This window comes from Salvelinus fontinalis, chromosome 1 (assembly GCF_029448725.1).
Source record: "Salvelinus fontinalis isolate EN_2023a chromosome 1, ASM2944872v1, whole genome shotgun sequence".
Classification (NCBI taxonomy): domain Eukaryota; kingdom Metazoa; phylum Chordata; class Actinopteri; order Salmoniformes; family Salmonidae; genus Salvelinus; species Salvelinus fontinalis.
Window position 1 is genome coordinate 18,678,859 of NC_074665.1, and position 27,870 is coordinate 18,706,728.

The 27,870-nt window shown below is 41.1% G+C and overlaps 1 protein-coding gene across 2 annotated transcripts; it reads left to right on the forward strand.

Annotated features, from left to right (window-relative positions):
- Nucleotides 1-27,870, forward strand: LOC129829456 (interferon-induced protein with tetratricopeptide repeats 5-like). 2 transcript variants are annotated; one of them, XM_055891276.1, is made up of 2 exons: nt 1-48; nt 25,312-27,870. In XM_055891276.1, exons 1-2 carry the CDS (start codon nt 44-46, stop codon nt 26,738-26,740), a joined length of 1,434 nt encoding a protein of 477 aa, XP_055747251.1. In that variant the 5' UTR covers nt 1-43; the 3' UTR covers nt 26,741-27,870. The 2 variants fall into 2 exon arrangements, with proteins under 2 accessions (XP_055747251.1, XP_055747167.1); XM_055891192.1 differs by lacking the exon at nt 1-48 and adding an exon at nt 17,520-17,685.

Genomic DNA, 27,870 nt, shown 5'->3' on the forward strand with positions numbered 1-27,870 from the left:
TATCTCAATACTGTAGCCTGTCTTCTCTGCCATTGACTCTAAAATGAGGTAAGAATTTTACTAAAATTATAACATATTTGAATGACATGCACATACATAATCTCTCTCTCTAATGTACTTAATATAACACAATAATAAGCAATGCTGTTGTGTTATGAGTGAGCAAGAGAGAGAGGAGTTATGGCGGACTGAACACTTTGCTGCAGAACGTCTCAAGATAAAAACGGGATATTCAATATTTATAAATTTGACTAAATATTAGCACTTCACTCCACATACTCGTGTGCAATAACCTTCAATCTGGATAACACAAAACGAATTATAAGGCTAGAGAAATGTACCAACCAAAATTACCAATACAATCAACACCCCAACATGTTTGAAAGTAAGCATGGTGAACCAATCCCCAAAAGAAAACGCAACTCCTCGATAGCTATTGTAAAATATACTGTGTCCATAAAATGTACATAGGTTCAGATCTTTTGTGAAACAGCACAGTTCAAAAATATATGGCAAATAAAAATCAAACTGGAAGGTCTTCAGAGATAGATCGGAGGGCTTGAGGGTAGCTGAAGGAAAAACAAACAAAAAATAACTATTGTAAAATATATTGTGTCCGTAAAGTGTTTATAGTACGTATTAGCTGGAAGTAGAAACCTATGTGTTGTTGTCCATTATTTTACTCCAATTAGGGAAGGTTAGGGGAAAATAATAAAAAATATATATTTTTTTTTAAGATATACAGTACCAGTCAAACGATTGGACACACCTACTCATTCCAGGGTTTTTCCTTATTTTTACTATTTTCTACATCAAAACTATGAAATAACAAATATGGAATCATGTAGTAACCAAACAGTGTTAAACAAATATAAATTATATTTGAGACCCTTCAAAGTAGCCACCCTTTGCCTTGATGACAAATTTGCACACTCCGGCATTCACTCAACCAGCATCATGAGGTAGCCACCTGGAATTAATTTAAATTAAGAGGTGTGCCTTGTTAAAAGTTAATTTGTGGAATTTCTTTACTTCTTAATGCGTTTGAGCCAATCAGTTATGTTGTGACAAGGTAGGGGTGGTATACAGAAGATAGCCCTATTTGGTAAAATACCAAGTCCATATAATGGCAAGAACAGCAAAAATAAGCAAAGAGAAACAACAGTCCATCATTACTTTAAGACATGAAGGTCAGTCAATCCAGAAAATGTCAAGAACTTTGAAAGTTTCTTCAAGTGCAGTCGAAAAACCATCAAGCGCTATGATGAAACTGTCTCTCGTGAGGACCGCCATGGGAATGGAAGACCCAGTGGTGGCTCTGCTGCAGAGGATAAGTTCACTAAAGTTACCAGCCTCAGAAATTACGGCCTAAATAAATGCTTCACAGAGTTCAAGTAACAGACACATCTAAATATCAACTGTTCAGAGTAGACTGTGTGAATCAGGCCTTCATAGTCGAATTGCTGCAAAGAAACCACTACTAAAGGACACCAATAAGAAGAAGAGACTTGCTTGGGAAAGAAACTCGAGCAATGGACATTAGACCGGTGGAAATTGGTCCTTTGGTCTGATGAGTCCAAATGTTTGATTTTTGGTTCCAACCGCCGTGTCTTTGTGAGACGCAGAGTAGGTGAACGGATGATCTCTGCATGTGTGGTTCCCACTGTGAAACATGGAGGAGGAGGTGTGATGTGTGGCGGTGCTTTGCTGGTGACACAGTCAGTGATTTACTTAGAATTCAAGGCACACTTAACCAGCATGGCTACCACAGCATTCTGCAGTGATACGCCATCCCATTTGGTTTGCTCTTAGTGGGACTATCATCTGTTTTTCAACCGGACAATGACCCAACACACCTCCAAGCTGCGTAAGGACTATTTGACCAAGAAGGAGAGTGATGGAGTGCTGCATCAGATGACCTGGCCTCCACAATCCCCCGATCTCAACCCAATTGACATGGTTTGGGATGAGTTGGACTGCAAACTGAAGGAAAAGCAACCAACATGTGCTCAGCATATGTGGGAACTCCTTCAAGACTGTTGGAAAAGCATTTCAGGTGAAGCTGGTTGAGAGAATGCCAAGAGTGTGCAAAGCTGTCATCAAGGCAAAGGGTGGCTACTTTGAACAATCAAAATTGTCAAACACTTTTCTGGCTACTACATGATTCCAAGTGTGTTATTTCATAGTTTTGATGTCTTCACTAATATTCTACAATGTAGAAAATAGTAAAAATAAAGAAAAGCCCTTGAATGAGTAGGTGTGCCCAAACTTTTGACTGGTACTGTATATCACAGTGTATTCGGAAAGTATTCAGACCCCTTGACTTGTTCCAAATTTTGTTACGTTCAGTGGTGGAAAAAGTACCCAATTGTTCTCACGTTCTGACCATAGTTCTTTTGTATTTTCTTTGTTTTAGTGTGGTCAGGGCGTGAGTTGGGTGGGTAATCTATGTTTTCTATTTCTGTGTTGGGTTTCTGTGTTTGGCCTGATATGGTTCTCAATCAGAGGCCGGTGTTTTGCGTTGTCTCTGATTGGGAACCATATTTAGGTAGCCTGATTTGGGTTGGGTTTTGTGGGTGGTTGTCTTCAGTCTTTTTGTGTCTGTAACCAGACAGAACTGTTTTGGTTTCGTATATGTTCACCTTTATTGTTTTGTATTTCGTAGTGTTCAGTTTATGTTTTATAATAAACGTTATGGACACTTACCACGCTGCGCATTGGTCCTCTGATCCTTCAAACTTCTCCTCCTCAGACGAGGAGGAAGACGACAGCCGTTACAATGGTACTGTTCTTCTTCAATCATAGCTTGTTGGCAGAATGGACATTTTTGGCAAACACGTATGAGTTTCGTTTTCCTTTCTGCTAAATGAAAAGCTTTGATATAACAGGAAGTGGGTAGTGTGTCTGAGGGTTATTATCTCAATACTGTAGCCTGTCTTCTCTGCCATTGACTGTAAAATGAGGTAAGAATTTTACTAAAATTATAACATATTTGAATGACATGCACATAAATAATCTCTCTCTCTAATGTACTTAATATAACACAATAATAAGCAACGCTGTTGTGTTATGAGTGGGGGCCTTGTGAGGTGCCCCATTTCGATAGTGTTGTAGATTTAGAGTCAATATATTCAAGTGTTTGTGATGAAGTCAAGTCGAACGAAAAAGTCATTATGCAAAATACACGGAGAGTGCTCCACAACGATGAACTCTTCTATACTAGTGTGTTACTGGGGGATGTTATAGAGGTGAGCGCTATGATTGACAGCGGTTCTATGGCATGCACATTGAGCTCTACAGTGGTGCCACGCCTTGAGAAAGCAGGTGTGCTCAAGAGTGGCTCCCTCAGTCCGACTGAAGTGGTGTTGGTTGGCTGCGGGGGGTTGAAGACCAAGCCTGTAGGTGTGTGTGAATTGAATCTGTCTGTGTATGGCAGCAGTGTCTCTGTCCCTGTTCTAGTAGTGGATGGCCAACGTGATGAGCTCATCCTAGGCAGCAACGTGATAAAACACCTCATCAGGGAGCTGAAGACGACCGGTGACTTCTGGGAGAAGATGTCATCATCTGAACACAATGGAGATGACAAACTGTTCCGTCTGCTGGCTAATGTAGAGAGATGGAAAGGGACCGAAGTGCCGGAAAGAGTGGGCACGGTAAGGCTGAAGCGGGCGGTCACATTGGAGCCCATGCAGGAACATTTAGTCTGGGGCCGGTTGTGTACGCCTCAAAATGTATCTGCGGGCAGTGCTGTCGTTATTGAGCCTACGAGGGCACGCTCAAGACCAAAAAACATTCTAGTGGGGAGAACTGTAGCGACATTGTGGAGCGATGGCTGGGTCCCTGTCAAAGTTATCAATCCCTCACCAAAGCCAGTAACAGTGAGACGCAATGCCAAGATAGCGGATGTTTTTCCTTGCATGGCATTAGAGGACTTTGACACTGACTACATAGATGGGCCCACTGTCGAACCGGTCCCCCTAGTGCAGCAGGTACACAAAATGGATGACAATCAAGACTTTGACAATGGTAGTGGAGATAGCTTGACCGTTGACAGTGCTGTAAAACCGCACAGAGTGACAAGTGAGGTGTTGCATGAGTTAGGGCTAAGTGACATTGACATTGAGTCCACTCAGTTGTCGCAACAGTGTAAGGCCCGGCTAGTTCAGCTAATAGCCCGCTACGAGTGTATCTTCTCCCGGAACAAACTAGACTGCGGGAAGGCTACTGGATATGTCCATCGCATCAGACTCAGTGACACTAAGCCTTTCAGGCTACCTTACCGTAGGCTCTCCCCTAACCATTATGACAAGCTCAGGCAGGCCTTGGATGAAATGGAAGAGCGAGAGATAATCAGGAAATCCAGCAGTGAGTATGCCTCCCCGCTCGTGCTGGTCTGGAAGAAGTCTGGCGATCTGAGACTGTGTACAGACTTCCGATTGCTCAATGCTCGCACCGTAAAGGATGCTCACCCTCTACCTCACCAAGCTGATGCTCTGGCGGCCCTGGGTGGCAATGCCTTCTTCTCTACAATGGATTTGACCTCAGGCTACTACAATGTGGAGGTTGATGTCCAGTTGATGTTTGGGAGAACCCTACGTCTGCCTGTCGACATGATGTTTGGTACGGTGCTACAAGACTCAAATGTTGTAGACTATGATGAGTACGTCAAGTCCCTGACGAGAGACCTGAGGGAGGCCATGGAGACTGTACAGTTGTCGGCAACCAAACAGCTGAAGAGGCATGCGGGCCTCTACAACAGGAAGATCAGAGGTTCTCCAGTGGAGGTCGGTGATCGGGTGCTGCTGGCGAATAAGGGTGAACGTGGAAAGAGGAAGCTGGCGGATCGCTGGGAGAACAACCTATATATTGTTACGGAGAAGAATAGTGACATCCAAATCTTCAAGATACAGAACATGTCGACTGGCCAGGAGAAAACGGTACACCGTAATCTGATAATGCCTGTAAACTTCTTGCCTCTCCCTGACACTGCCTTAGAGACATCTAATACGGGAGACCGTGAGGATCCGAGTGAGGAGATGGAGGACTCATCCATGAATGATATACCAGAAATGGACGTTGGTGAGAGGACTAGTGTGTGGGTATCAGAACAGACCTCGGAGGAAACACAGTCGGAGCCCTCTGAAAAAGAGACCCCAGATGTGCTGGAAGATGGGCCACTGGCGAGGGACCATCAGAACTCACCACATTCTGAGGGTGCCACTGGTGGCACAAGCATGTCAGAGCTAACCTTTGGTGAAGAAATGTCCGAACCCTCTGAGGAAGAAAGACATTCTGAAGATGCCACTGGTGGCACAAGTTCCAGAAACAGTCACAGAACCCTTGACCTTGACTACCCATCGACTGTGGACAGTGACCCACCAATGGTGGTTGTAGTTGAACAGGTTAAACGTAACGATAACTCTGTTAGGACTGTCAGGTCAGGGGCTGGTCGAGTTAGGAAACGCCCAGTGAGACTCATTGAGACTATGCAGACACAGGGGGTTTTTCATACAGAATTCATTAGAGTACCTGTGTGGGTGTATGATTAGAATCCAAGTCTGTAGCCACAATTTTTTTTTTTTACTTTTAACGTTCAAGAGACCCTATAGAGGTAATGGGTCAGGGGTCATGTAGGCCAAGGTTTTTCTGTCTGAGGTTCTTATTGTCACTGAGTGTACTGAACATGTAACAGGCATGTTTTCCTACGGGGTCTTTGAATTCCCCTAATTCTCTTTAGAGAATAGTCTTTGCACTGGAATATTTGGTGACATATGTATTGCAAGGTATTGCATACCTCATTTAGTTTCTTTGTAGTATGCAAGTGTAATTCAGCAGGGGAGAATGTAACAGGGTTGGTTATGTTTCCACTTGCCTCTAAAGAAATGTGTATTTGATGTTCAAGCATTCTTATTGGTTAGTTCAATTCTGATGACAATAAGGGGTGTTGTGATTGGCCCCACTTGCAGATAGGGGGAGATCGCGAACGTCAGGTCTTCCCAGTATGAAAATGTGATGCAAGGGGTAGGTCACGTTCTGAATACTGTTTTCTATTTTCTATTTTACAATGTGTACAAGTTTGCTGTACGTTACTGATTTTATACATGTGTGGGTATATGGTACCTGTTAGGGATTGAGGGGCTTTCTGGGATGTGCTTTGGCATATGATTGCTGTAAATAATTGTGTTAGCTAGCATACACCGATGTCATGGTCACATAAGCCACGGCTAACACAGTTGTCTTCATGCTACAGATTTTGTCATCGACAGCCATCAACACTGTTAAGCCCTGCACAACTAGCGTGCTGTTTCCCATTTAACAACAGGTATTTATACATGTTATATTTTGTATTGTATTTTTGTATTTTGTTCGCCCAGTATGAAAATGTGATGCAAGGGATTTTGTCATCGACAGCCATCAACACTGTTAAGCCCTGCACAACTAACGTGCTGTTTCCCATTTAACAACAGCAGAAATAAATGATGCTCAACTGGGACCACTGGCCGAAGTTATTTATTATTATAAAACACAACGCATGGAGAGTACACTATACATCTGTTACACATAAAATGTACATAGGTTCAGATCTTTTGTGAAACAGCACAGTTCAAAAATATATGGCAAATAAAAATCAAACTGGAAGGTCTTCAAAGATAGATCGGAGGTCTTGAGGGTAGCTGAAGGAAAAACAAACAAAAAATAACTATTGTAAAATATGTTGTGTCCGTAAAGTGTTTATAGTACGTATTAGCTGGAAGTAGAAAGCTATGTGTTGTTGTCCATTATTTTACTCCAATTAGGGAAGGTTAGGGGAAAAGAATAAAAAAAATATATATTTTTTTAAAGATATACAGTACCAGTCAAACGATTGGACACACCTACTCATTCCAGGGTTTTTCCTTATTTTTACTATTTTCTACATCAAAACTATGAAATAACAAATATGGAATCATGTAGTAACCAAACAGTGTTAAACAAATATAAATTATATTTGAGACCCTTCAAAGTAGCCACCCTTTGCCTTGATGACAAATTTGCACACTCCGGCATTCACTCAACCAGCATTATGAGGTAGTCACCTGGAATTAATTTAAATTAAGAGGTGTGCCTTGTTAAAAGTTAATTTGTGGAATTTCTTTACTTCTTAATGCGTTTGAGCAAATCAGTTATGTTGTGACAAGGTAGGGGTGGTATACAGAAGATAGCCCTATTTGGTAAAATACCAAGTCCATATAATGGCAAGAACAGCAAAAATAAGCAAAGAGAAACAACAGTCCATCATTACTTTAAGACATGAAGGTCAGTCAATCCAGAAAATGTCAAGAACTTTGAAAGTTTCTTCAAGTGCAGTCGAAAAACCATCAAGCGCTATGATGAAACTGTCTCTCGTGAGGACCGCCATGGGAATGGAAGACCCAGTGGTGCCTCTGCTGCAGAGATTAAGTTCACTAAAGTTACCAGCCTCAGAAATTACAGCCCAAATAAATGCTTCACAGAGTTCAAGTAACAGACATCTAAATATCAACTGTTCAGAGTAGACTGTGTGAATCAGGCCTTCATAGTCGAATTGCTGCAAAGAAACCACTACTAAAGGACACCAATAAGAAGAAGAGACTTGCTTGGGAAAGAAACTCGAGCAATGGACATTAGACCGGTGGAAATTGGTCCTTTGGTCTGATGAGTCCAAATGTTTGATTTTTGGTTCCAACCGCCGTGTCTTTGTGAGACGCAGAGTAGGTGAACGGATGATCTCTGCATGTGTGGTTCCCACTGTGAAACATGGAGGAGGAGGTGTGATGTGTGGGGGTGCTTTGCTGGTGACACAGTCAGTGATTTACTTAGAATTCAAGGCACACTTAACCAGCATGGCTACCACAGCATTCTGCAGTGATACGCCATCCCATTTGGTTTGCTCTTAGTGGGACTATCATTTGTTTTTCAACCGGACAATGACCCAACACACCTCCAAGCTGCGTAAGGACTATTTGACCAAGAAGGAGAGTGATGGAGTGCTGCATCAGATGACCTGGCCTCCACAATCCCCCGATCTCAACCCAATTGAGATGGTTTGGGATGAGTTGGACTGCAAACTGAAGGAAAAGCAACCAACATGTGCTCAGCATATGTGGGAACTCCTTCAAGACTGTTGGAAAAGCATTCCAGGTGAAGCTGGTTGAGAGAATGCCAAGAGTGTGCAAAGCTGTCATCAAGGCAAAGGGTGGCTACTTTGAACAATCAAAATTGTCAAACACTTTTCTGGCTACTACATGATTCCAAGTGTGTTATTTCATAGTTTTGATGTCTTCATTAATATTCTACAATGTAGAAAATAGTAAAAATAAAGAAAAGCCCTTGAATGAGTAGGTGTGCCCAAACTTTTGACTGGTACTGTATATCACAGTGTATTCGGAAAGTATTCAGACCCCTTGACTTGTTCCAAATTTTGTTACGTTCAGTGGTGGAAAAAGTACCCAATTGTTCTCACGTTCTGACCATAGTTCTTTTGTATTTTCTTTGTTTTAGTGTGGTCAGGGCGTGAGTTGGGTGGGTAATCTATGTTTTCTATTTCTGTGTTGGGTTTCTGTGTTTGGCCTGATATGGTTCTCAATCAGAGGCCGGTGTTTTGCGTTGTCTCTGATTGGGAACCATATTTAGGTAGCCTGATTTGGGTTGGGTTTTGTGGGTGGTTGTCTTCAGTCTTTTTGTGTCTGTAACCAGACAGAACTGTTTCGGTTTCGTATATGTTCACCTTTATTGTTTTGTATTTCGTAGTGTTCAGTTTATGTTTTATAATAAATGTTATGGACACTTACCACGCTGCGCATTGGTCCTCTGATCCTTCAAACTTCTCCTCCTCAGACGAGGAGGAAGACGACAGCCGTTACAATGGTACTGTTCTTCTTCAATCATAGCTTGTTGGCAGAATGGACATTTTTGGCAAACACGTATGAGTTTCGTTTTCCTTTCTGCTAAATGAAAAGCTTTGATATAACAGGAAGTGGGTAGTGTCTCTGAGGGTTATTATCTCAATACTGTAGCCTGTCTTCTCTGCCATTGACTGTAAAATGAGGTAAGAATTTTACTAAAATTATAACATATTTGAATGACATGCACATAAATAATCTCTCTCTCTAATGTACTTAATATAACACAATAATAAGCAACGCTGTTGTGTTATGAGTGAGCAAGAGAGAGAGGAGTTATGGCGGACTGAACACTTTGCTGCAGAACGTCTCAAGATAAAAATGGAAAATTCAATATTTGACTAAATATTAGCACTTCACTCCACATACTCGTGTGCAATAACCTTCAATCTGGATAACACAAAACGAATTATAAGGCTAGAGAAATGTATCGACCAATATTACCAATACAATCAACACCCAAACATGTTGGAAAGTAAGCATGGTGAACCAATCCCCAAAAGAAAACGCAACTCCTCGATAGCTATTGTAAAATATACTGTGCCCATAAAATGTATATAGGTTCAGATCTTTTGTGAAACAGCACAGTTCAAAAATATATGGCAAATAAAAATCAAACTGGATGGTCTTCAGAGATAGATCGGAGGGGTTGAGGGTAGCTGAAGGAAAAAACAAATAAATAATAACTATTGTAAAATATATTGTGTCCGTAAAGTGTATATAGTACGTATTAGCTGGAAGTAGAAACCTATGTGTTGTTGTCCATTATTTTACTCCAATTAGGGAAGGTTAGGGGAAAATAATAAAAAATATATATTTTTTTTAAAGATATACAGTACCAGTCAAAAGATTGGACACACCTACTCATTCCAGGGTTTTCTTTATTTGTACTATTTTCTACATCAAAACTATGAAATAACACATATGGAATCATGTAGTAACCAAACAGTGTTAAACAAATATAAATTATATTTGAGACCCTTCAAAGTAGCCACCCTTTGCCTTGTTGACAAATTAGCACATTCCAGCATTCACTCAACCAGCATCATGAGGTAGTCACCTGGAATTAATTTATTTTAAGAGGTGTGCCTTGTTAAAAGTTAATTTGTGGAATTTCTTTCCTTCTTAATGCGTTTTTGCCAATCAGTTGTGTTGTGATAATGTAGGGGTGGTATACAGAAGATAGCCCTATTTGGTAAAATACCAAGTCCATATAATGGCAAGAACAGCAAAAATAAGCAAAGAGAAACGACAGTCCATCATTACTTTAAGACATGAAGGTCAGTCAATCCAGAAAATGTTTTAAAATTTCTTCAAGTGCAGTCGAAAAACCATCAAGCGCTATGATGAAACTGTCTCTCTTGAGGACCGCCACGGGAATGGAAGACCCAGAGGTGCCTCTGCTGCAGAGGATAAGTTCACTAGAGTTACCAGCCTCAGAAATTACAGCCCAAATAAATGCTTCACAGAGTTCAAGTAACAGACACATCTAAATATCAACTGTTCAGTGTAGACTGTGTGAATCAGGCCTTCATAGTCGAATTGCTGCAAAGAAACCACTACTAAAGGACACCAATAAGAAGAAGAGACTTGCTTGGGAAAGAAACTCGAGCAATGGACATTAGACCGGTGGAAATTGGTCCTTTGGTCTGATGAGTCCAAATGTTTGATTTTTGGTTCCAACCGCCGTGTCTTTGTGAGACGCAGAGTAGGTGAACGGATGATCTCTGCATGTGTGGTTCCCACTGTGAAACATGGAGGAGGAGGTGTGATGTGTGGGGGTGCTTTGCTGGTGACACAGTCAGTGATTTACTTAGAATTCAAGGCACACTTAACCAGCATGGCTACCACAGCATTCTGCAGTGATACGCCATCCCATTTGGTTTGCTCTTAGTGGGACTATCATTTGTTTTTCAACCGGACAATGACCCAACACACCTCCAAGCTGCGTAAGGACTATTTGACCAAGAAGGAGAGTGATGGAGTGCTGCATCAGATGACCTGGCCTCCACAATCCCCCGATCTCAACCCAATTGAGATGGTTTGGGATGAGTTGGACTGCAAACTGAAGGAAAAGCAACCAACATGTGCTCAGCATATGTGGGAACTCCTTCAAGACTGTTGGAAAAGCATTCCAGGTGAAGCTGGTTGAGAGAATGCCAAGAGTGTGCAAAGCTGTCATCAAGGCAAAGGGTGGCTACTTTGAACAATCAAAATTGTCAAACACTTTTCTGGCTACTACATGATTCCAAGTGTGTTATTTCATAGTTTTGATGTCTTCACTAATATTCTACAATGTAGAAAATAGTAAAAATAAAGAAAAGCCCTTGAATGAGTAGGTGTGCCCAAACTTTTGACTGGTACTGTATATCACAGTGTATTCGGAAAGTATTCAGACCCCTTGACTTGTTCCAAATTTTGTTACGTTCAGTGGTGGAAAAAGTACCCAATTGTTCTCACGTTCTGACCATAGTTCTTTTGTATTTTCTTTGTTTTAGTGTGGTCAGGGCGTGAGTTGGGTGGGTAATCTATGTTTTCTATTTCTGTGTTGGGTTTCTGTGTTTGGCCTGATATGGTTCTCAATCAGAGGCCGGTGTTTTGCGTTGTCTCTGATTGGGAACCATATTTAGGTAGCCTGTTTTGGGTTGGGTTTTGTGGGTGGTTGTCTTCAGTCTTATTGTGTCTGTAGCCAGACAGAACTGTTTCGGTTTCGTATATGTTCACCTTTATTGTTTTGTATTTCGTAGTGTTCAGTTTATGTTTTATAATAAACGTTATGGACACTTACCACGCTGCGCATTGGTCCTCTGATCCTTCAAACTTCTCCTCCTCAGACGAGGAGTATGAGTTTCGTTTTCCTTTCTGCTAAATGAAAAGCTTTGATATAACAGGAAGTGGGTAGTGTCTCTGAGGGTTATTATCTCAATACTGTAGCCTGTCTTCTCTGCCATTGACTGTAAAATGAGGTAAGAATTTTACTAAAATTATAACATATTTGAATGACATGCACATAGATAATCTCTCTCTCTAATGTACTTAATATAACACAATAATAAGCAACGCTGTTGTGTTATGAGTGAGCAAGAGAGAGAGGAGTTATGGCGGACTGAACACTTTGCTGCAGAACGTCTCAAGATAAAAATGGAAAATTCAATATTTGACTAAATATTAGCACTTCACTCCACATACTCGTGTGCAATAACCTTCAATCTGGATAACACAAAACGAATTATAAGGCTAGAGAAATGTATCGACCAATATTACCAATACAATCAACACCCAAACATGTTGGAAAGTAAGCATGGTGAACCAATCCCCAAAAGAAAACGCAACTCCTCGATAGCTATTGTAAAATATACTGTGCCCATAAAATGTATATAGGTTCAGATCTTTTGTGAAACAGCACAGTTCAAAAATATATGGCAAATAAAAATCAAACTGGATGGTCTTCAGAGATAGATCGGAGGGGTTGAGGGTAGCTGAAGGAAAAAACAAATAAATAATAACTATTGTAAAATATATTGTGTCCGTAAAGTGTATATAGTACGTATTAGCTGGAAGTAGAAACCTATGTGTTGTTGTCCATTATTTTACTCCAATTAGGGAAGGTTAGGGGAAAATAATAAAAAATATATATATTTTTTTAAGATATACCGTACCAGTCAAAAGATTGGACACACCTACTCATTCCAGGGTTTTCTTTATTTGTACTATTTTCTACATCAAAACTATGAAATAACACATATGGAATCATGTAGTAACCAAACAGTGTTAAACAAATATAAATTATATTTGAGACCCTTCAAAGTAGCCACCCTTTGCCTTGTTGACAAATTAGCACATTCCAGCATTCACTCAACCAGCATCATGAGGTAGTCACCTGGAATTAATTTATTTTAAGAGGTGTGCCTTGTTAAAAGTTAATTTGTGGAATTTCTTTCCTTCTTAATGCGTTTTTGCCAATCAGTTGTGTTGTGATAATGTAGGGGTGGTATACAGAAGATAGCCCTATTTGGTAAAATACCAAGTCCATATAATGGCAAGAACAGCAAAAATAAGCAAAGAGAAACGACAGTCCATCATTACTTTAAGACATGAAGGTCAGTCAATCCAGAAAATGTTTTAAAATTTCTTCAAGTGCAGTCGAAAAACCATCAAGCGCTATGATGAAACTGTCTCTCTTGAGGACCGCCACGGGAATGGAAGACCCAGAGGTGCCTCTGCTGCAGAGGATAAGTTCACTAGAGTTACCAGCCTCAGAAATTACAGCCCAAATAAATGCTTCACAGAGTTCAAGTAACAGACACATCTAAATATCAACTGTTCAGTGTAGACTGTGTGAATCAGGCCTTCATAGTCGAATTGCTGCAAAGAAACCACTACTAAAGGACACCAATAAGAAGAAGAGACTTGCTTGGGAAAGAAACTCGAGCAATGGACATTAGACCGGTGGAAATTGGTCCTTTGGTCTGATGAGTCCAAATGTTTGATTTTTGGTTCCAACCGCCGTGTCTTTGTGAGACGCAGAGTAGGTGAACGGATGATCTCTGCATGTGTGGTTCCCACTGTGAAACATGGAGGAGGAGGTGTGATGTGTGGGGGTGCTTTGCTGGTGACACAGTCAGTGATTTACTTAGAATTCAAGGCACACTTAACCAGCATGGCTACCACAGCATTCTGCAGTGATACGCCATCCCATTTGGTTTGCTCTTAGTGGGACTATCATTTGTTTTTCAACCGGACAATGACCCAACACACCTCCAAGCTGCGTAAGGACTATTTGACCAAGAAGGAGAGTGATGGAGTGCTGCATCAGATGACCTGGCCTCCACAATCCCCCGATCTCAACCCAATTGAGATGGTTTGGGATGAGTTGGACTGCAAACTGAAGGAAAAGCAACCAACATGTGCTCAGCATATGTGGGAACTCCTTCAAGACTGTTGGAAAAGCATTCCAGGTGAAGCTGGTTGAGAGAATGCCAAGAGTGTGCAAAGCTGTCATCAAGGCAAAGGGTGGCTACTTTGAACAATCAAAATTGTCAAACACTTTTCTGGCTACTACATGATTCCAAGTGTGTTATTTCATAGTTTTGATGTCTTCACTAATATTCTACAATGTAGAAAATAGTAAAAATAAAGAAAAGCCCTTGAATGAGTAGGTGTGCCCAAACTTTTGACTGGTACTGTATATCACAGTGTATTCGGAAAGTATTCAGACCCCTTGACTTGTTCCAAATTTTGTTACGTTCAGTGGTGGAAAAAGTACCCAATTGTTCTCACGTTCTGACCATAGTTCTTTTGTATTTTCTTTGTTTTAGTGTGGTCAGGGCGTGAGTTGGGTGGGTAATCTATGTTTTCTATTTCTGTGTTGGGTTTCTGTGTTTGGCCTGATATGGTTCTCAATCAGAGGCCGGTGTTTTGCGTTGTCTCTGATTGGGAACCATATTTAGGTAGCCTGTTTTGGGTTGGGTTTTGTGGGTGGTTGTCTTCAGTCTTATTGTGTCTGTAGCCAGACAGAACTGTTTCGGTTTCGTATATGTTCACCTTTATTGTTTTGTATTTCGTAGTGTTCAGTTTATGTTTTATAATAAACGTTATGGACACTTACCACGCTGCGCATTGGTCCTCTGATCCTTCAAACTTCTCCTCCTCAGACGAGGAGGAAGACGACAGCCGTTACAATGGTACTGTTCTTCTTCAATCATAGCTTGTTGGCAGAATGGAAATTTATGGCAAACACGTATGAGTTTCGTTTTCCTTTCTGCTAAATGAAAAGCTTTGATATAACAGGAAGTGGGTAGTGTCTCTGAGGGTTATTATCTCAATACTGTAGCCTGTCTTCTCTGCCATTGACTGTAAAATGAGGTAAGAATTTTACTAAAATTATAACATATTTGAATGACATGCACATAGATAATCTCTCTCTCTAATGTACTTAATATAACACAATAATAAGCAACGCTGTTGTGTTATGAGTGAGCAAGAGAGAGAGGAGTTATGGCGGACTGAACACTTTGCTGCAGAACGTCTCAAGATAAAAATGGAAAATTCAATATTTGACTAAATATTAGCACTTCACTCCACATACTCGTGTGCAATAACCTTCAATCTGGATAACACAAAACGAATTATAAGGCTAGAGAAATGTATCGACCAATATTACCAATACAATCAACACCCAAACATGTTGGAAAGTAAGCATGGTGAACCAATCCCCAAAAGAAAACGCAACTCCTCGATAGCTATTGTAAAATATACTGTGCCCATAAAATGTATATAGGTTCAGATCTTTTGTGAAACAGCACAGTTCAAAAATATATGGCAAATAAAAATCAAACTGGATGGTCTTCAGAGATAGATCGGAGGGGTTGAGGGTAGCTGAAGGAAAAAACAAATAAATAATAACTATTGTAAAATATATTGTGTCCGTAAAGTGTATATAGTACGTATTAGCTGGAAGTAGAAACCTATGTGTTGTTGTCCATTATTTTACTCCAATTAGGGAAGGTTAGGGGAAAATAATAAAAAATATATATATTTTTTTAAGATATACCGTACCAGTCAAAAGATTGGACACACCTACTCATTCCAGGGTTTTCTTTATTTGTACTATTTTCTACATCAAAACTATGAAATAACACATATGGAATCATGTAGTAACCAAACAGTGTTAAACAAATATAAATTATATTTGAGACCCTTCAAAGTAGCCACCCTTTGCCTTGTTGACAAATTAGCACATTCCAGCATTCACTCAACCAGCATCATGAGGTAGTCACCTGGAATTAATTTATTTTAAGAGGTGTGCCTTGTTAAAAGTTAATTTGTGGAATTTCTTTCCTTCTTAATGCGTTTTTGCCAATCAGTTGTGTTGTGATAATGTAGGGGTGGTATACAGAAGATAGCCCTATTTGGTAAAATACCAAGTCCATATAATGGCAAGAACAGCAAAAATAAGCAAAGAGAAACGACAGTCCATCATTACTTTAAGACATGAAGGTCAGTCAATCCAGAAAATGTTTTAAAATTTCTTCAAGTGCAGTCGAAAAACCATCAAGCGCTATGATGAAACTGTCTCTCTTGAGGACCGCCACGGGAATGGAAGACCCAGAGGTGCCTCTGCTGCAGAGGATAAGTTCACTAGAGTTACCAGCCTCAGAAATTACAGCCCAAATAAATGCTTCACAGAGTTCAAGTAACAGACACATCTAAATATCAACTGTTCAGTGTAGACTGTGTGAATCAGGCCTTCATAGTCGAATTGCTGCAAAGAAACCACTACTAAAGGACACCAATAAGAAGAAGAGACTTGCTTGGGAAAGAAACTCGAGCAATGGACATTAGACCGGTGGAAATTGGTCCTTTGGTCTGATGAGTCCAAATGTTTGATTTTTGGTTCCAACCGCCGTGTCTTTGTGAGACGCAGAGTAGGTGAACGGATGATCTCTGCATGTGTGGTTCCCACTGTGAAACATGGAGGAGGAGGTGTGATGTGTGGGGGTGCTTTGCTGGTGACACAGTCAGTGATTTACTTAGAATTCAAGGCACACTTAACCAGCATGGCTACCACAGCATTCTGCAGTGATACGCCATCCCATTTGGTTTGCTCTTAGTGGGACTATCATTTGTTTTTCAACCGGACAATGACCCAACACACCTCCAAGCTGCGTAAGGACTATTTGACCAAGAAGGAGAGTGATGGAGTGCTGCATCAGATGACCTGGCCTCCACAATCCCCCGATCTCAACCCAATTGAGATGGTTTGGGATGAGTTGGACTGCAAACTGAAGGAAAAGCAACCAACATGTGCTCAGCATATGTGGGAACTCCTTCAAGACTGTTGGAAAAGCATTCCAGGTGAAGCTGGTTGAGAGAATGCCAAGAGTGTGCAAAGCTGTCATCAAGGCAAAGGGTGGCTACTTTGAACAATCAAAATTGTCAAACACTTTTCTGGCTACTACATGATTCCAAGTGTGTTATTTCATAGTTTTGATGTCTTCACTAATATTCTACAATGTAGAAAATAGTAAAAATAAAGAAAAGCCCTTGAATGAGTAGGTGTGCCCAAACTTTTGACTGGTACTGTATATCACAGTGTATTCGGAAAGTATTCAGACCCCTTGACTTGTTCCAAATTTTGTTACGTTCAGTGGTGGAAAAAGTACCCAATTGTTCTCACGTTCTGACCATAGTTCTTTTGTATTTTCTTTGTTTTAGTGTGGTCAGGGCGTGAGTTGGGTGGGTAATCTATGTTTTCTATTTCTGTGTTGGGTTTCTGTGTTTGGCCTGATATGGTTCTCAATCAGAGGCCGGTGTTTTGCGTTGTCTCTGATTGGGAACCATATTTAGGTAGCCTGTTTTGGGTTGGGTTTTGTGGGTGGTTGTCTTCAGTCTTATTGTGTCTGTAGCCAGACAGAACTGTTTCGGTTTCGTATATGTTCACCTTTATTGTTTTGTATTTCGTAGTGTTCAGTTTATGTTTTATAATAAACGTTATGGACACTTACCACGCTGCGCATTGGTCCTCTGATCCTTCAAACTTCTCCTCCTCAGACGAGGAGGAAGACGACAGCCGTTACAATGGTACTGTTCTTCTTCAATCATAGCTTGTTGGCAGAATGGAAATTTATGGCAAACACGTATGAGTTTCGTTTTCCTTTCTGCTAAATGAAAAGCTTTGATATAACAGGAAGTGGGTAGTGTCTCTGAGGGTTATTATCTCAATACTGTAGCCTGTCTTCTCTGCCATTGACTGTAAAATGAGGTAAGAATTTTACTAAAATTATAACATATTTGAATGACATGCACATAGATAATCTCTCTCTCTAATGTACTTAATATAACACAATAATAAGCAACGCTGTTGTGTTATGAGTGAGCAAGAGAGAGAGGAGTTATGGCGGACTGAACACTTTGCTGCAGAACGTCTCAAGATAAAAATGGAAAATTCAATATTTGACTAAATATTAGCACTTCACTCCACATACTCGTGTGCAATAACCTTCAATCTGGATAACACAAAACGAATTATAAGGCTAGAGAAATGTATCGACCAATATTACCAATACAATCAACACCCAAACATGTTGGAAAGTAAGCATGGTGAACCAATCCCCAAAAGAAAACGCAACTCCTCGATAGCTATTGTAAAATATACTGTGCCCATAAAATGTATATAGGTTCAGATCTTTTGTGAAACAGCACAGTTCAAAAATATATGGCAAATAAAAATCAAACTGGATGGTCTTCAGAGATAGATCGGAGGGGTTGAGGGTAGCTGAAGGAAAAAACAAATAAATAATAACTATTGTAAAATATATTGTGTCCGTAAAGTGTATATAGTACGTATTAGCTGGAAGTAGAAACCTATGTGTTGTTGTCCATTATTTTACTCCAATTAGGGAAGGTTAGGGGAAAATAATAAAAAATATATATTTTTTTTTAAGATATACCGTACCAGTCAAAAGATTGGACACACCTACTCATTCCAGGGTTTTCTTTATTTGTACTATTTTCTACATCAAAACTATGAAATAACACATATGGAATCATGTAGTAACCAAACAGTGTTAAACAAATATAAATTATATTTGAGACCCTTCAAAGTAGCCACCCTTTGCCTTGTTGACAAATTAGCACATTCCAGCATTCACTCAACCAGCATCATGAGGTAGTCACCTGGAATTAATTTATTTTAAGAGGTGTGCCTTGTTAAAAGTTAATTTGTGGAATTTCTTTCCTTCTTAATGCGTTTTTGCCAATCAGTTGTGTTGTGATAAGGTAGGGGTGGTATACAGAAGATAGCCCTATTTGGTAAAATACCAAGTCCATATAATGGCAAGAACAGCAAAAATAAGCAAAGAGAAACGACAGTCCATCATTACTTTAAGACATGAAGGTCAGTCAATCCAGAAAATGTTTTAAAATTTCTTCAAGTGCAGTCGAAAAACCATCAAGCGCTATGATGAAACTGTCTCTCGTGAGGACCGCCATGGGAATGGAAGACCCAGAGGTGCCTCTGCTGCAGAGGATAAGTTCACTAGAGTTACCAGCCTCAGAAATTACAGCCCAAATAAATGCTTCACAGAGTTCAAGTAACAGACACATCTAAATATCAACTGTTCAGAGTAGACTGTGTGAATCAGGCCTTCATAGTCGAATTGCTGCAAAGAAACCACTACTAAAGGACACCAATAAGAAGAAGAGACTTGCTTGGGAAAGAAACTCGAGCAATGGACATTAGACCGGTGGAAATTGGTCCTTTGGTCTGATGAGTCCAAATGTTTGATTTTTGTTTCCAACCGCCGTGTCTTTGTGAGACGCAGAGTAGGTGAACGGATGATCTCTGCATGTGTGGTTCCCACTGTGAAACATGGAGGAGGAGGTGTGATGTGTGGGGGTGCTTTGCTGGTGACACAGTCAGTGATTTACTTAGAATTCAAGGCACACTTAACCAGCATGGCTACCACAGCATTCTGCAGCGATACGCCATCCCATTTGGTTTGCTCTTAGTGGGACTATCATTTGTTTTTCAACCGGACAATGACCCAACACACCTCCAGGCTGGGTAAGGACTATTTGACCAAGAAGGAGAGTGATGGAGTGCTGCATCAGATGACCTGGCCTCCACAATCCCCCGATCTCAACCCAATTGAGATGGTTTGGGATGAGTTGGACTGCAAACTGAAGGAAAAGCAACCAACATGTGCTCAGCATATGTTGGAACTTCTTCAAGACTGTTGGAAAAGCATTCCAGGTGAAGCTGGTTGAGAGAATGCCAAAAGTGTGCAAAGCTGTCATCAAGGCAAAGGGTGGCTACTTTGAACAATCAAAATTGTCAAACACTTTTCTGGCTACTACATGATTCCAAGTGTGTTATTTCATAGTTTTGATGTCTTCACTAATATTCTACAATGTAGAAAATAGTAAAAATAAAGAAAAGCCCTTGAATGAGTAGGTGTGCCCAAACTTTTGACTGATACTGTATATCACAGTGTATTCGGAAAGTATTCAGACCCCTTGACTTGTTCCACATTTTGTTACGTTCAGTGGTGGAAAAAGTACCCAATTGTCAGACCTGAGTATAAGTAAAGATATCTTATTCAAGTAAAAGTGAAAGTCACCCAGTAAAATACTACTTGAGTAAAACTCAGACATAATTTACAAACGAAGCATGTGTTCAGTGAGTCTGCCAGTTCCGCCAGAGCCGCGCGCCAGTCAGGAGCTGCCAGAGCCGCCTGCCAGTCCGGAGCTGCCCTTCAGTGCGGAGCTGAATTTCAGTCCGGAGCTGCCTTTCAGTCCGGAGCTGCCTTTCAGTCCGGAGCTGCCCCTCAGTCCGGAGCTGCCCCTCAGTCCTGAGCTGCCCCTCAGTCCTGAGCTGTCCGTAAGTCCGAAGCTGCCCCACAGTCCTGAGCTACCACTCAGTCCTGAGCTTCCCCTCAGTCCTGAGATGCCCTTCAGTCCGGAGCTGCCCCTCAGTCCGGAGCTGCCCCTCAGTCCGGAGCTGCCCCTCAGTCCAGAGGCGCCCCTCAGTCCGGAGCTGCCCCTCAGTCCTGAGCTGTCCGTCAGTCCGGAGCTGTCCGTCAGTCCGGAGCTGCCCCTCAGTCCTGAGCTACCACTCAGTCCTGAGCTACCCCTCAGTCCTGAGCTACCCCTCAGTCCTGAGATGCCCTTCAGTCCGGAGCTGCCCCTCAGTCCGGAGCTGCCCCTCAGTCCAGAGGCGCCCCTCAGTCCAGAGGCGCCCCTCAGTCCAGAGGCGCCCCTCATTCCGGAGCTGCCCCTCAGTCCAGAGGCGCCCCTCGGTCCAGTGGCGCTCTCTACGATGGTCTTCAGTCCGGGACCCGCTGCGAGGGTCGCCGTTCCCCGGAGGCTACTAAAGCGGACAAAGACTATGGTGGAGTAGGGTCTATGTCCTGCGCCAGAGCCGCCACCGCGGACAGATGCCCACCCAGACCCTCCCCTATAGGTTCAGGTTTTGCTGCCGGAGTCCGCACCTTGGGGGGGGGATACTGTCACGTTCTGACCATAGTTCTTTTGTATTTTCTTTGTTTTAGTGTGGTCAGGGCGTGAGTTGGGTGGGTAATCTATGTTTTCTATTTCTGTGTTGGGTTTCTGTGTTTGGCCTGATATGGTTCTCAATCAGAGGCAGGTGTTTTGCGTTGTCTCTGATTGGGAACCATATTTAGGTAGCCTGTTTTGGGTTGTGTTTTGTGGGTGGTTGTCTTCAGTCTTTTTGTGTCTGCACCAGACAGAACTGTTTCGGTTTCGTATATGTTCACCTTTATTGTTTTGTATTTCGTAGTGTTCAGTTTATGTTTTATAATAAACGTTATGAACACTTACCACGCTGCGCATTGGTCCTCCGATCCTTCAAACTTCTCCTCCTCAGACGAGGAGGAAGACGACAGCCGTTACAATGGTACTGTTCTTCTTCAATCATAGCTTGTTGGCAGAATGGACATTTTTAGCAAACACGTATGAGTTTCGTTTTCCTTTCTGCTAAATGAAAAGCTTTGATATAACAGGAAGTGGGTAGTGTCTCTGAGGGTTATTATCTCAATACTGTAGCCTGTCTTCTCTGCCATTGACTGTAAAATTAGGTAAGAATTTTACTAAAATTATAACATATTTGAATGACATGCACATACATAATCTCTCTCTCTAATGTACTTAATATAACACAATAATGAGCAATGCTGTTGTGTTATGAGTGAGCAAGAGAGAGAGGAGTTATGGCGGACTGAACACTTTGCTGCAGAACGTCTCAAGATAAAAACGGAATATTCAATATTTATAAATTTGACTAAATATTAGCACTTCACTCCACATACTCGTGTGCAATAACCTTCAATCTGGATAACACAAAACGAATTATAAGGCTAGAGAAATGTACCAACCAATATTACCAATACAATCAACACCCAAACATGTTTGAAAGTAAGCATGGTAAACCAATCCTCAAAAGAAAACGCAACACCTCGATAGCTATTGTAAAATATACTGTGTCCATAAAATGTACATAGGTTCAGATCTTTTGTGAAACAGCACAGTTCAAAAATATATGGCAAATAAAAATCAAACTGGAAGGTCTTCAGAGATAGATCGGAGGGCTTGAGGGTAGCTGAAGGAAAAACAAACAAAAAAGAACTATTGTAAAATATATTGTGTCCGTAAAGTGTATATAGTACGTATTAGCTGGAAGTAGAAACCTATGTGTTGTTGTCCATTATTTTACTCCAATTAGGGAAGGTTAGGGGAAAATAATAAAAAATATATATATATTTTTTAAAGATATACAGTACCAGTCAAACGATTGGACACACCTACTCATTCCAGGGTTTTTCCTTATTTTTACTATTTTCTACATCAAAACTATGAAATAACAAATATGGAATCATGTAGTAACCAAACAGTGTTAAACAAATATAAATTATATTTGAGACCCTTCAAAGTAGCCACCCTTTGCCTTGATGACAAATTTGCACACTCCGGCATTCACTCAACCAGCATCATGAGGTAGTCACCTGGAATTAATTTAAATTAAGAGGTGTGCCTTGTTAAAAGTTAATTTGTGGAATTTCTTTACTTCTTAATGCGTTTGAGCCAATCAGTTATGTTGTGACAAGGTAGGGGTGGTATACAGAAGATAGCCCTATTTGGTAAAATACCAAGTCCATATAATGGCAAGAACAGCAAAAATAAGCAAAGAGAAACAACAGTCCATCATTACTTTAAGACATGAAGGTCAGTCAATCCAGAAAATGTCAAGAACTTTGAAAGTTTCTTCAAGTGCAGTCGAAAAACCATCAAGCGCTATGATGAAACTGTCTCTCGTGAGGACCGCCATGGGAATGGAAGACCCAGTGGTGCCTCTGCTGCAGAGGATAAGTTCACTAAAGTTACCAGCCTCAGAAATTACAGCCCAAATAAATGCTTCACAGAGTTCAAGTAACAGACACATCTAAATATCAACTGTTCAGAGTAGACTGTGTGAATCAGGCCTTCATAGTCAAATTGCTGCAAAGAAACCACTACTAAAGGACACCAATAAGAAGAAGAGACTTGCTTGGGAAAGAAACTCGAGCAATGGACATTAGACCGGTGGAAATTGGTCCTTTGGTCTGATGAGTCCAAATGTTTGATTTTTGGTTCCAACCGCCGTGTCTTTGTGAGACGCAGAGTAGGTGAACGGATGATCTCTGCATGTGTGGTTCCCACTGTGAAACATGGAGGAGGAGGTGTGATGTGTGGGGGTGCTTTGCTGGTGACACAGTCAGTGATTTACTTAGAATTCAAGGCACACTTAACCAGCATGGCTACCACAGCATTCTGCAGTGATACGCCATCCCATTTGGTTTGCTCTTAGTGGGACTATCATTTGTTTTTCAACCGGACAATGACCCAACACACCTCCAGGCTGTGTAAGGACTATTTGACCAAGAAGGGGAGTGATGGAGTGCTGCATCAGATGACCTGACCTCCATAATCTTCCGATCTCAACCCAATTGAGATGGTTTGGGATGAGTTGGACTGCAAACTGAAGGAAAAGCAACCAACATGTGCTCAGCATATGTGGGAACTCCTTCAAGACTGTTGGAAAAGCATTCCAGGTGAAGCTGGTTGAGAGAATGCCAAGAGTGTGCAAAGCTGTCATCAAGGCAAAGGGTGGCTACTTTGAACAATCAAAATTGTCAAACACTTTTCTGGCTACTACATGATTCCAAGTGTGTTATTTCATAGTTTTGATGTCTTCACTAATATTCTACAATGTAGAAAATAGTAAAAATAAAGAAAAGCCCTTGAATGAGTAGGTGTGCCCAAACTGTTGACTGGTACTCTATATCACAGTGTATTCGGAAAGTATTCAGACCCCTTGACTTGTTCCACATTTTGTTACGTTCAGTGGTGGAAAAAGTACCCAATTGTCAGACCTGAGTATAAGTAAAGATATCTTATTCAAGTAAAAGTGAAAGTCACCCAGTAAAATACTACTTGAGTAAAACTCAGACATAATTTACATACGAAGCATGTGTTCAGTGAGTCTGCCAGTTCAGAGGCAGTAGGGATGACCAGGGATGTTCAATTGATGTGTGAATTATACCCTTTTCCTGTCCTGATAAGCATTCAAAATGTAACTAGTACTTTTGGGAGTCAGGGAAATGTATGTAGTAAAAAGTACATCATTTTCTAAAGGAATGTGGTGAAGTAAAAGTAAAAGTTGTCAAAAAAATATCAATAGTAAAGTAAAGTACAGGTACCCCAAAAAACTACTTAAGTGGTACTTTCAAGTATTTTTACTTTACGCCACTGTTTACGTTACAGCCTTATTCTAAAATGGATTAAATGTTTTTTCCCTCATCAATCAGAACACAATACCCCATATTGACAAAGAAAAAACAGGTTTTTAGAAATGTTTTCTGATTTATAAAACTTATGGTCTCTCCAGAGATGTTGCATCAGGTTCAAGTCCGGCCTCTTGCTGGGCCACTCAAGGACATTCAGAGACTTGTCCCGAAGACACTCCTCTGTTGTCTTGGCTGTTTGCTTAGGGTTGTTGTTCTGTTGGAAGGTGAACCTACGCCTTAGTCTGAGGTCCTGAGCGCTCTGGAGAAGGTATTCATCAAGGATCTCTCTGTACTTTTCTCTGTTCATCTTTCCCTCCATCCTTACCAGTCTCCCAGTCCCTGCAGCAGAAAAACATCCACACAGCATAATGCTGCCACCACCATCTTTCACCATAGGCATGATGCCAGGTTTCCTCCAGACGTGACGCTTGGCATTCAGACTAAAACGTTCCATCTTGGTTTCATCAGACCGGAGAATCTTGTTTCTCATTGTCTGAGAGCCCTTTAGGTTCCTTTTGGCAAACTAAAAGCGGGCTGTCATGTGCGTTTTACTGAGGAGTGGCCTCCGTCTGGCCACTCTACCATAAAAGTCTGATTGGTGGAGTACTGCAAAGATGGTTGTACTTCTGGAAGGTTCTGTCATCTTCACAGAGGAACTCTGGAGCTCTGTCAGAGTGACCATCGAGTTCTTGGTCACCTCTCTGACCAAGGTCCTTCTCCTCCGATTGCTCAGTCTCATAGCAAAGGGTCTGAATACTTATGTAAATAATGTTCTTTTTAAAAAAAAAACGAATGCACTGTATATGTTTTATATATTTACAAAATATATATGCAAGATTACATTGATGGAAGCTACAATCAATCTGCAATATTAAAGCTGATTCCACCCTAAAAGAAACACAAAAGAAACAATGCTGTTGTGATGATTATTAGGATGGTTTTGTTGATGAGGATGGTTTTGGCTGATAACAACAACAACAATGATGGGCTAATAAAAATGTTATAATACCAAATACTAATGGGTCATTTTCTTTTTTTTCTCATAGTGCTTCTGTCACAACAGATATGGAAGTGAAGCTGAAAGCACTTGAGTGTCACTTTACATGGGGAATAGAAAAGGCTGACATCAAGGACCGGGACAGCCTCCCTGAAAGACTTCTGGATCGCATCATGAAGTTCAGCACTTCGAACCATGCCACATATTTCAACTTACTAGCCTTTCTGAGCCACCTGGAGGAAAACAATGTTAGTGCTCTTGAGTATCTCCACAAGGCTGAGAGTGCATTGAAGAATAGACAGGATGATACAGAGTTACTGGTAACCTATGCTAACTTTGCATGGGTTCACTATCACTCAGGGAACATGAATGATGTGGATGCCTACATTGGAAAGCTGGAAAACATCAATAAGGGTTTTACGATTGCTATTCAAGGCAGTTTACCTTCAATACATGGTGAGAAGGCTTGGAGTTTTCTAAGGCTTGGGGGGCTATTTTACAAGGGGGCAAAGGAGAGCTTTCAGAAAGCTCTTAAGGGAGAACCAGACAATGCATCCTTCAACGTGGGCTATGCCATGGTCCTGTACAGGTTGGAGGGGTTAACCATGGATGGAACAGAGAGGTTGGCGCATACTGAAGGTGCTACTCAGCTAAGGAAAGCCTTATCCTTAGAGCCCGATAACACTGAAGTCATGGTCCTGCTAGCCCTGCAGCTTCAACACCAAAGTAGACATGAATCCATGAAACTCATCAAAGAGGCCCTCAGACTGTCTCCTGACGTGCCTCACGTCACACATTATTTGGCCGAGTATTTCAGACACGCGGGCATCAATGAGACTCTGGAGGTTTTGGAGGAAGCTGTCGAACTGTCTGTAAACTCCCCCTTCATGAATTACCAAATCGGCCGGTGTCACAAACACCAGTTCAACCAGATGTCTGAGCAGAGGAGGAAAGGGAGCTGGGTCAATGCACGCCAGATAAAAGAGAAGACAGAGCTCTGCATCCATTACTTCTCCAGAGCTGTGGAACTGAAGCCATCCAACGTCCAATTCAGGTTTAACCTAGCTGAGGCTTACGGAGAAAACTACCAGCTGGAGGAGGCGATGAAGATCTTCACCAACCTGCTGAAAGATGAGTCCCTTAGTGACTCAGACAAGCAGCAATGCTACACCGGCTTCGGAAAGTTTCTGTACTACAGGAAGAAAGACGTGGATGGTGCTGTGACCCAGTTCAAAAAGGCCTACCAGATTCCGATTGAGAGTTGGCACAGGAATAAGGCTGGGAAGATACTGATGCAGATAGCAGAGTGGTCTCAGGCTAACAAGAAGACAGCTGGTGATGCCTCTGCGATTTTGGAATTCCTCGCAATTGAAGACAAAAAAGGCAGGAAGGCTGAAGATCCAATTCGAGTCGAGGTGCACTCTCCAGACACAGATGACCTTACAGATGCCCTAGGCAAAGGAATGAAACTGAAATGATATAGGGGAGACCGGTGTTGGTTGTCACAGTGCTAATTGCTCCCAATTGAAATGGCGCTGTGTAATAATTGGAAGGTTAAAATGTATGAATTTGAAAGAACTCATCCACCTGGTCAATTTATATCAACATGACAAAACATTGTGGTGAGAGGAATTTGTGTTTTTCATAGGTGAAAGCTAAAAAAATGTGACATTTTCTTTGTAATTGTTTGAATTATCGGAGTATCCATGAACAATGATGTTCGTTGAAAAGAGGAAAGGGAGAGATATTTAAATTCCTAGGTCAAGCCATGTGGTAACTAACATCTTAATTAGCATTGGGGGGTGGTGTAGTTGGGGATGGTTGTCACATGGAATATTGGGTTGGTTGTCACTTTCAACATTGCCACCCCTGGTATACAATAAATTGCAAGCTATTTTGTTCTTGTGATATAAAGAGCTCCCTTCATTGCTTTTCTCTCAAACACACATTATTTTCTGTCACACACCCACACACGCATGTGCAAGCACGCACAAATTCACTGAAAATGTCACATGTTATTCTCATGGCATAAAATGCTGAATTTTGATATAAATATTGTTCGATCAAATAAAGGAATAAGCTACTTACAAATATTGTGACAACCAACCCCATACTGTGTGACATCCAAACCCACAATGGGACTGGTTGTCACAAGTGGACAGAGTGTGTTTGATGGCTTTAAACTCCATGTTGGGATAAGATAAGAATATAAAAAAGGTCCCCATTTCAACCCTTGACCTTGGTCTTTCTCCTAACATGGAAAAGAGTCTTGTAAGATATACTGGTGGTGAGAAATACACATACTGTTACACAACACATGGCTTATTGGAGTACTGCTACATGCATTTTAATGGTTTTAATCATAAAGTGTAACAGTATCTTCAAGTTGCGTGCATTTTTCTTATGTTCCATTTTTTGTGTAAAAATTGCAACAAAAATGTTTTGAATTAGAATGTATTACTTTAGGAAAACATGTTTTTATGTCTTTGGATGTGTCTCCTTTCAGGTAGTTGATTAGATATCTTCACCGACCGTTCATCTGTTGTTGCTCTTGTAACTGGTATTAACATTGTGAAAGAGATAATAAAACATACTGCCAAAAACGTGA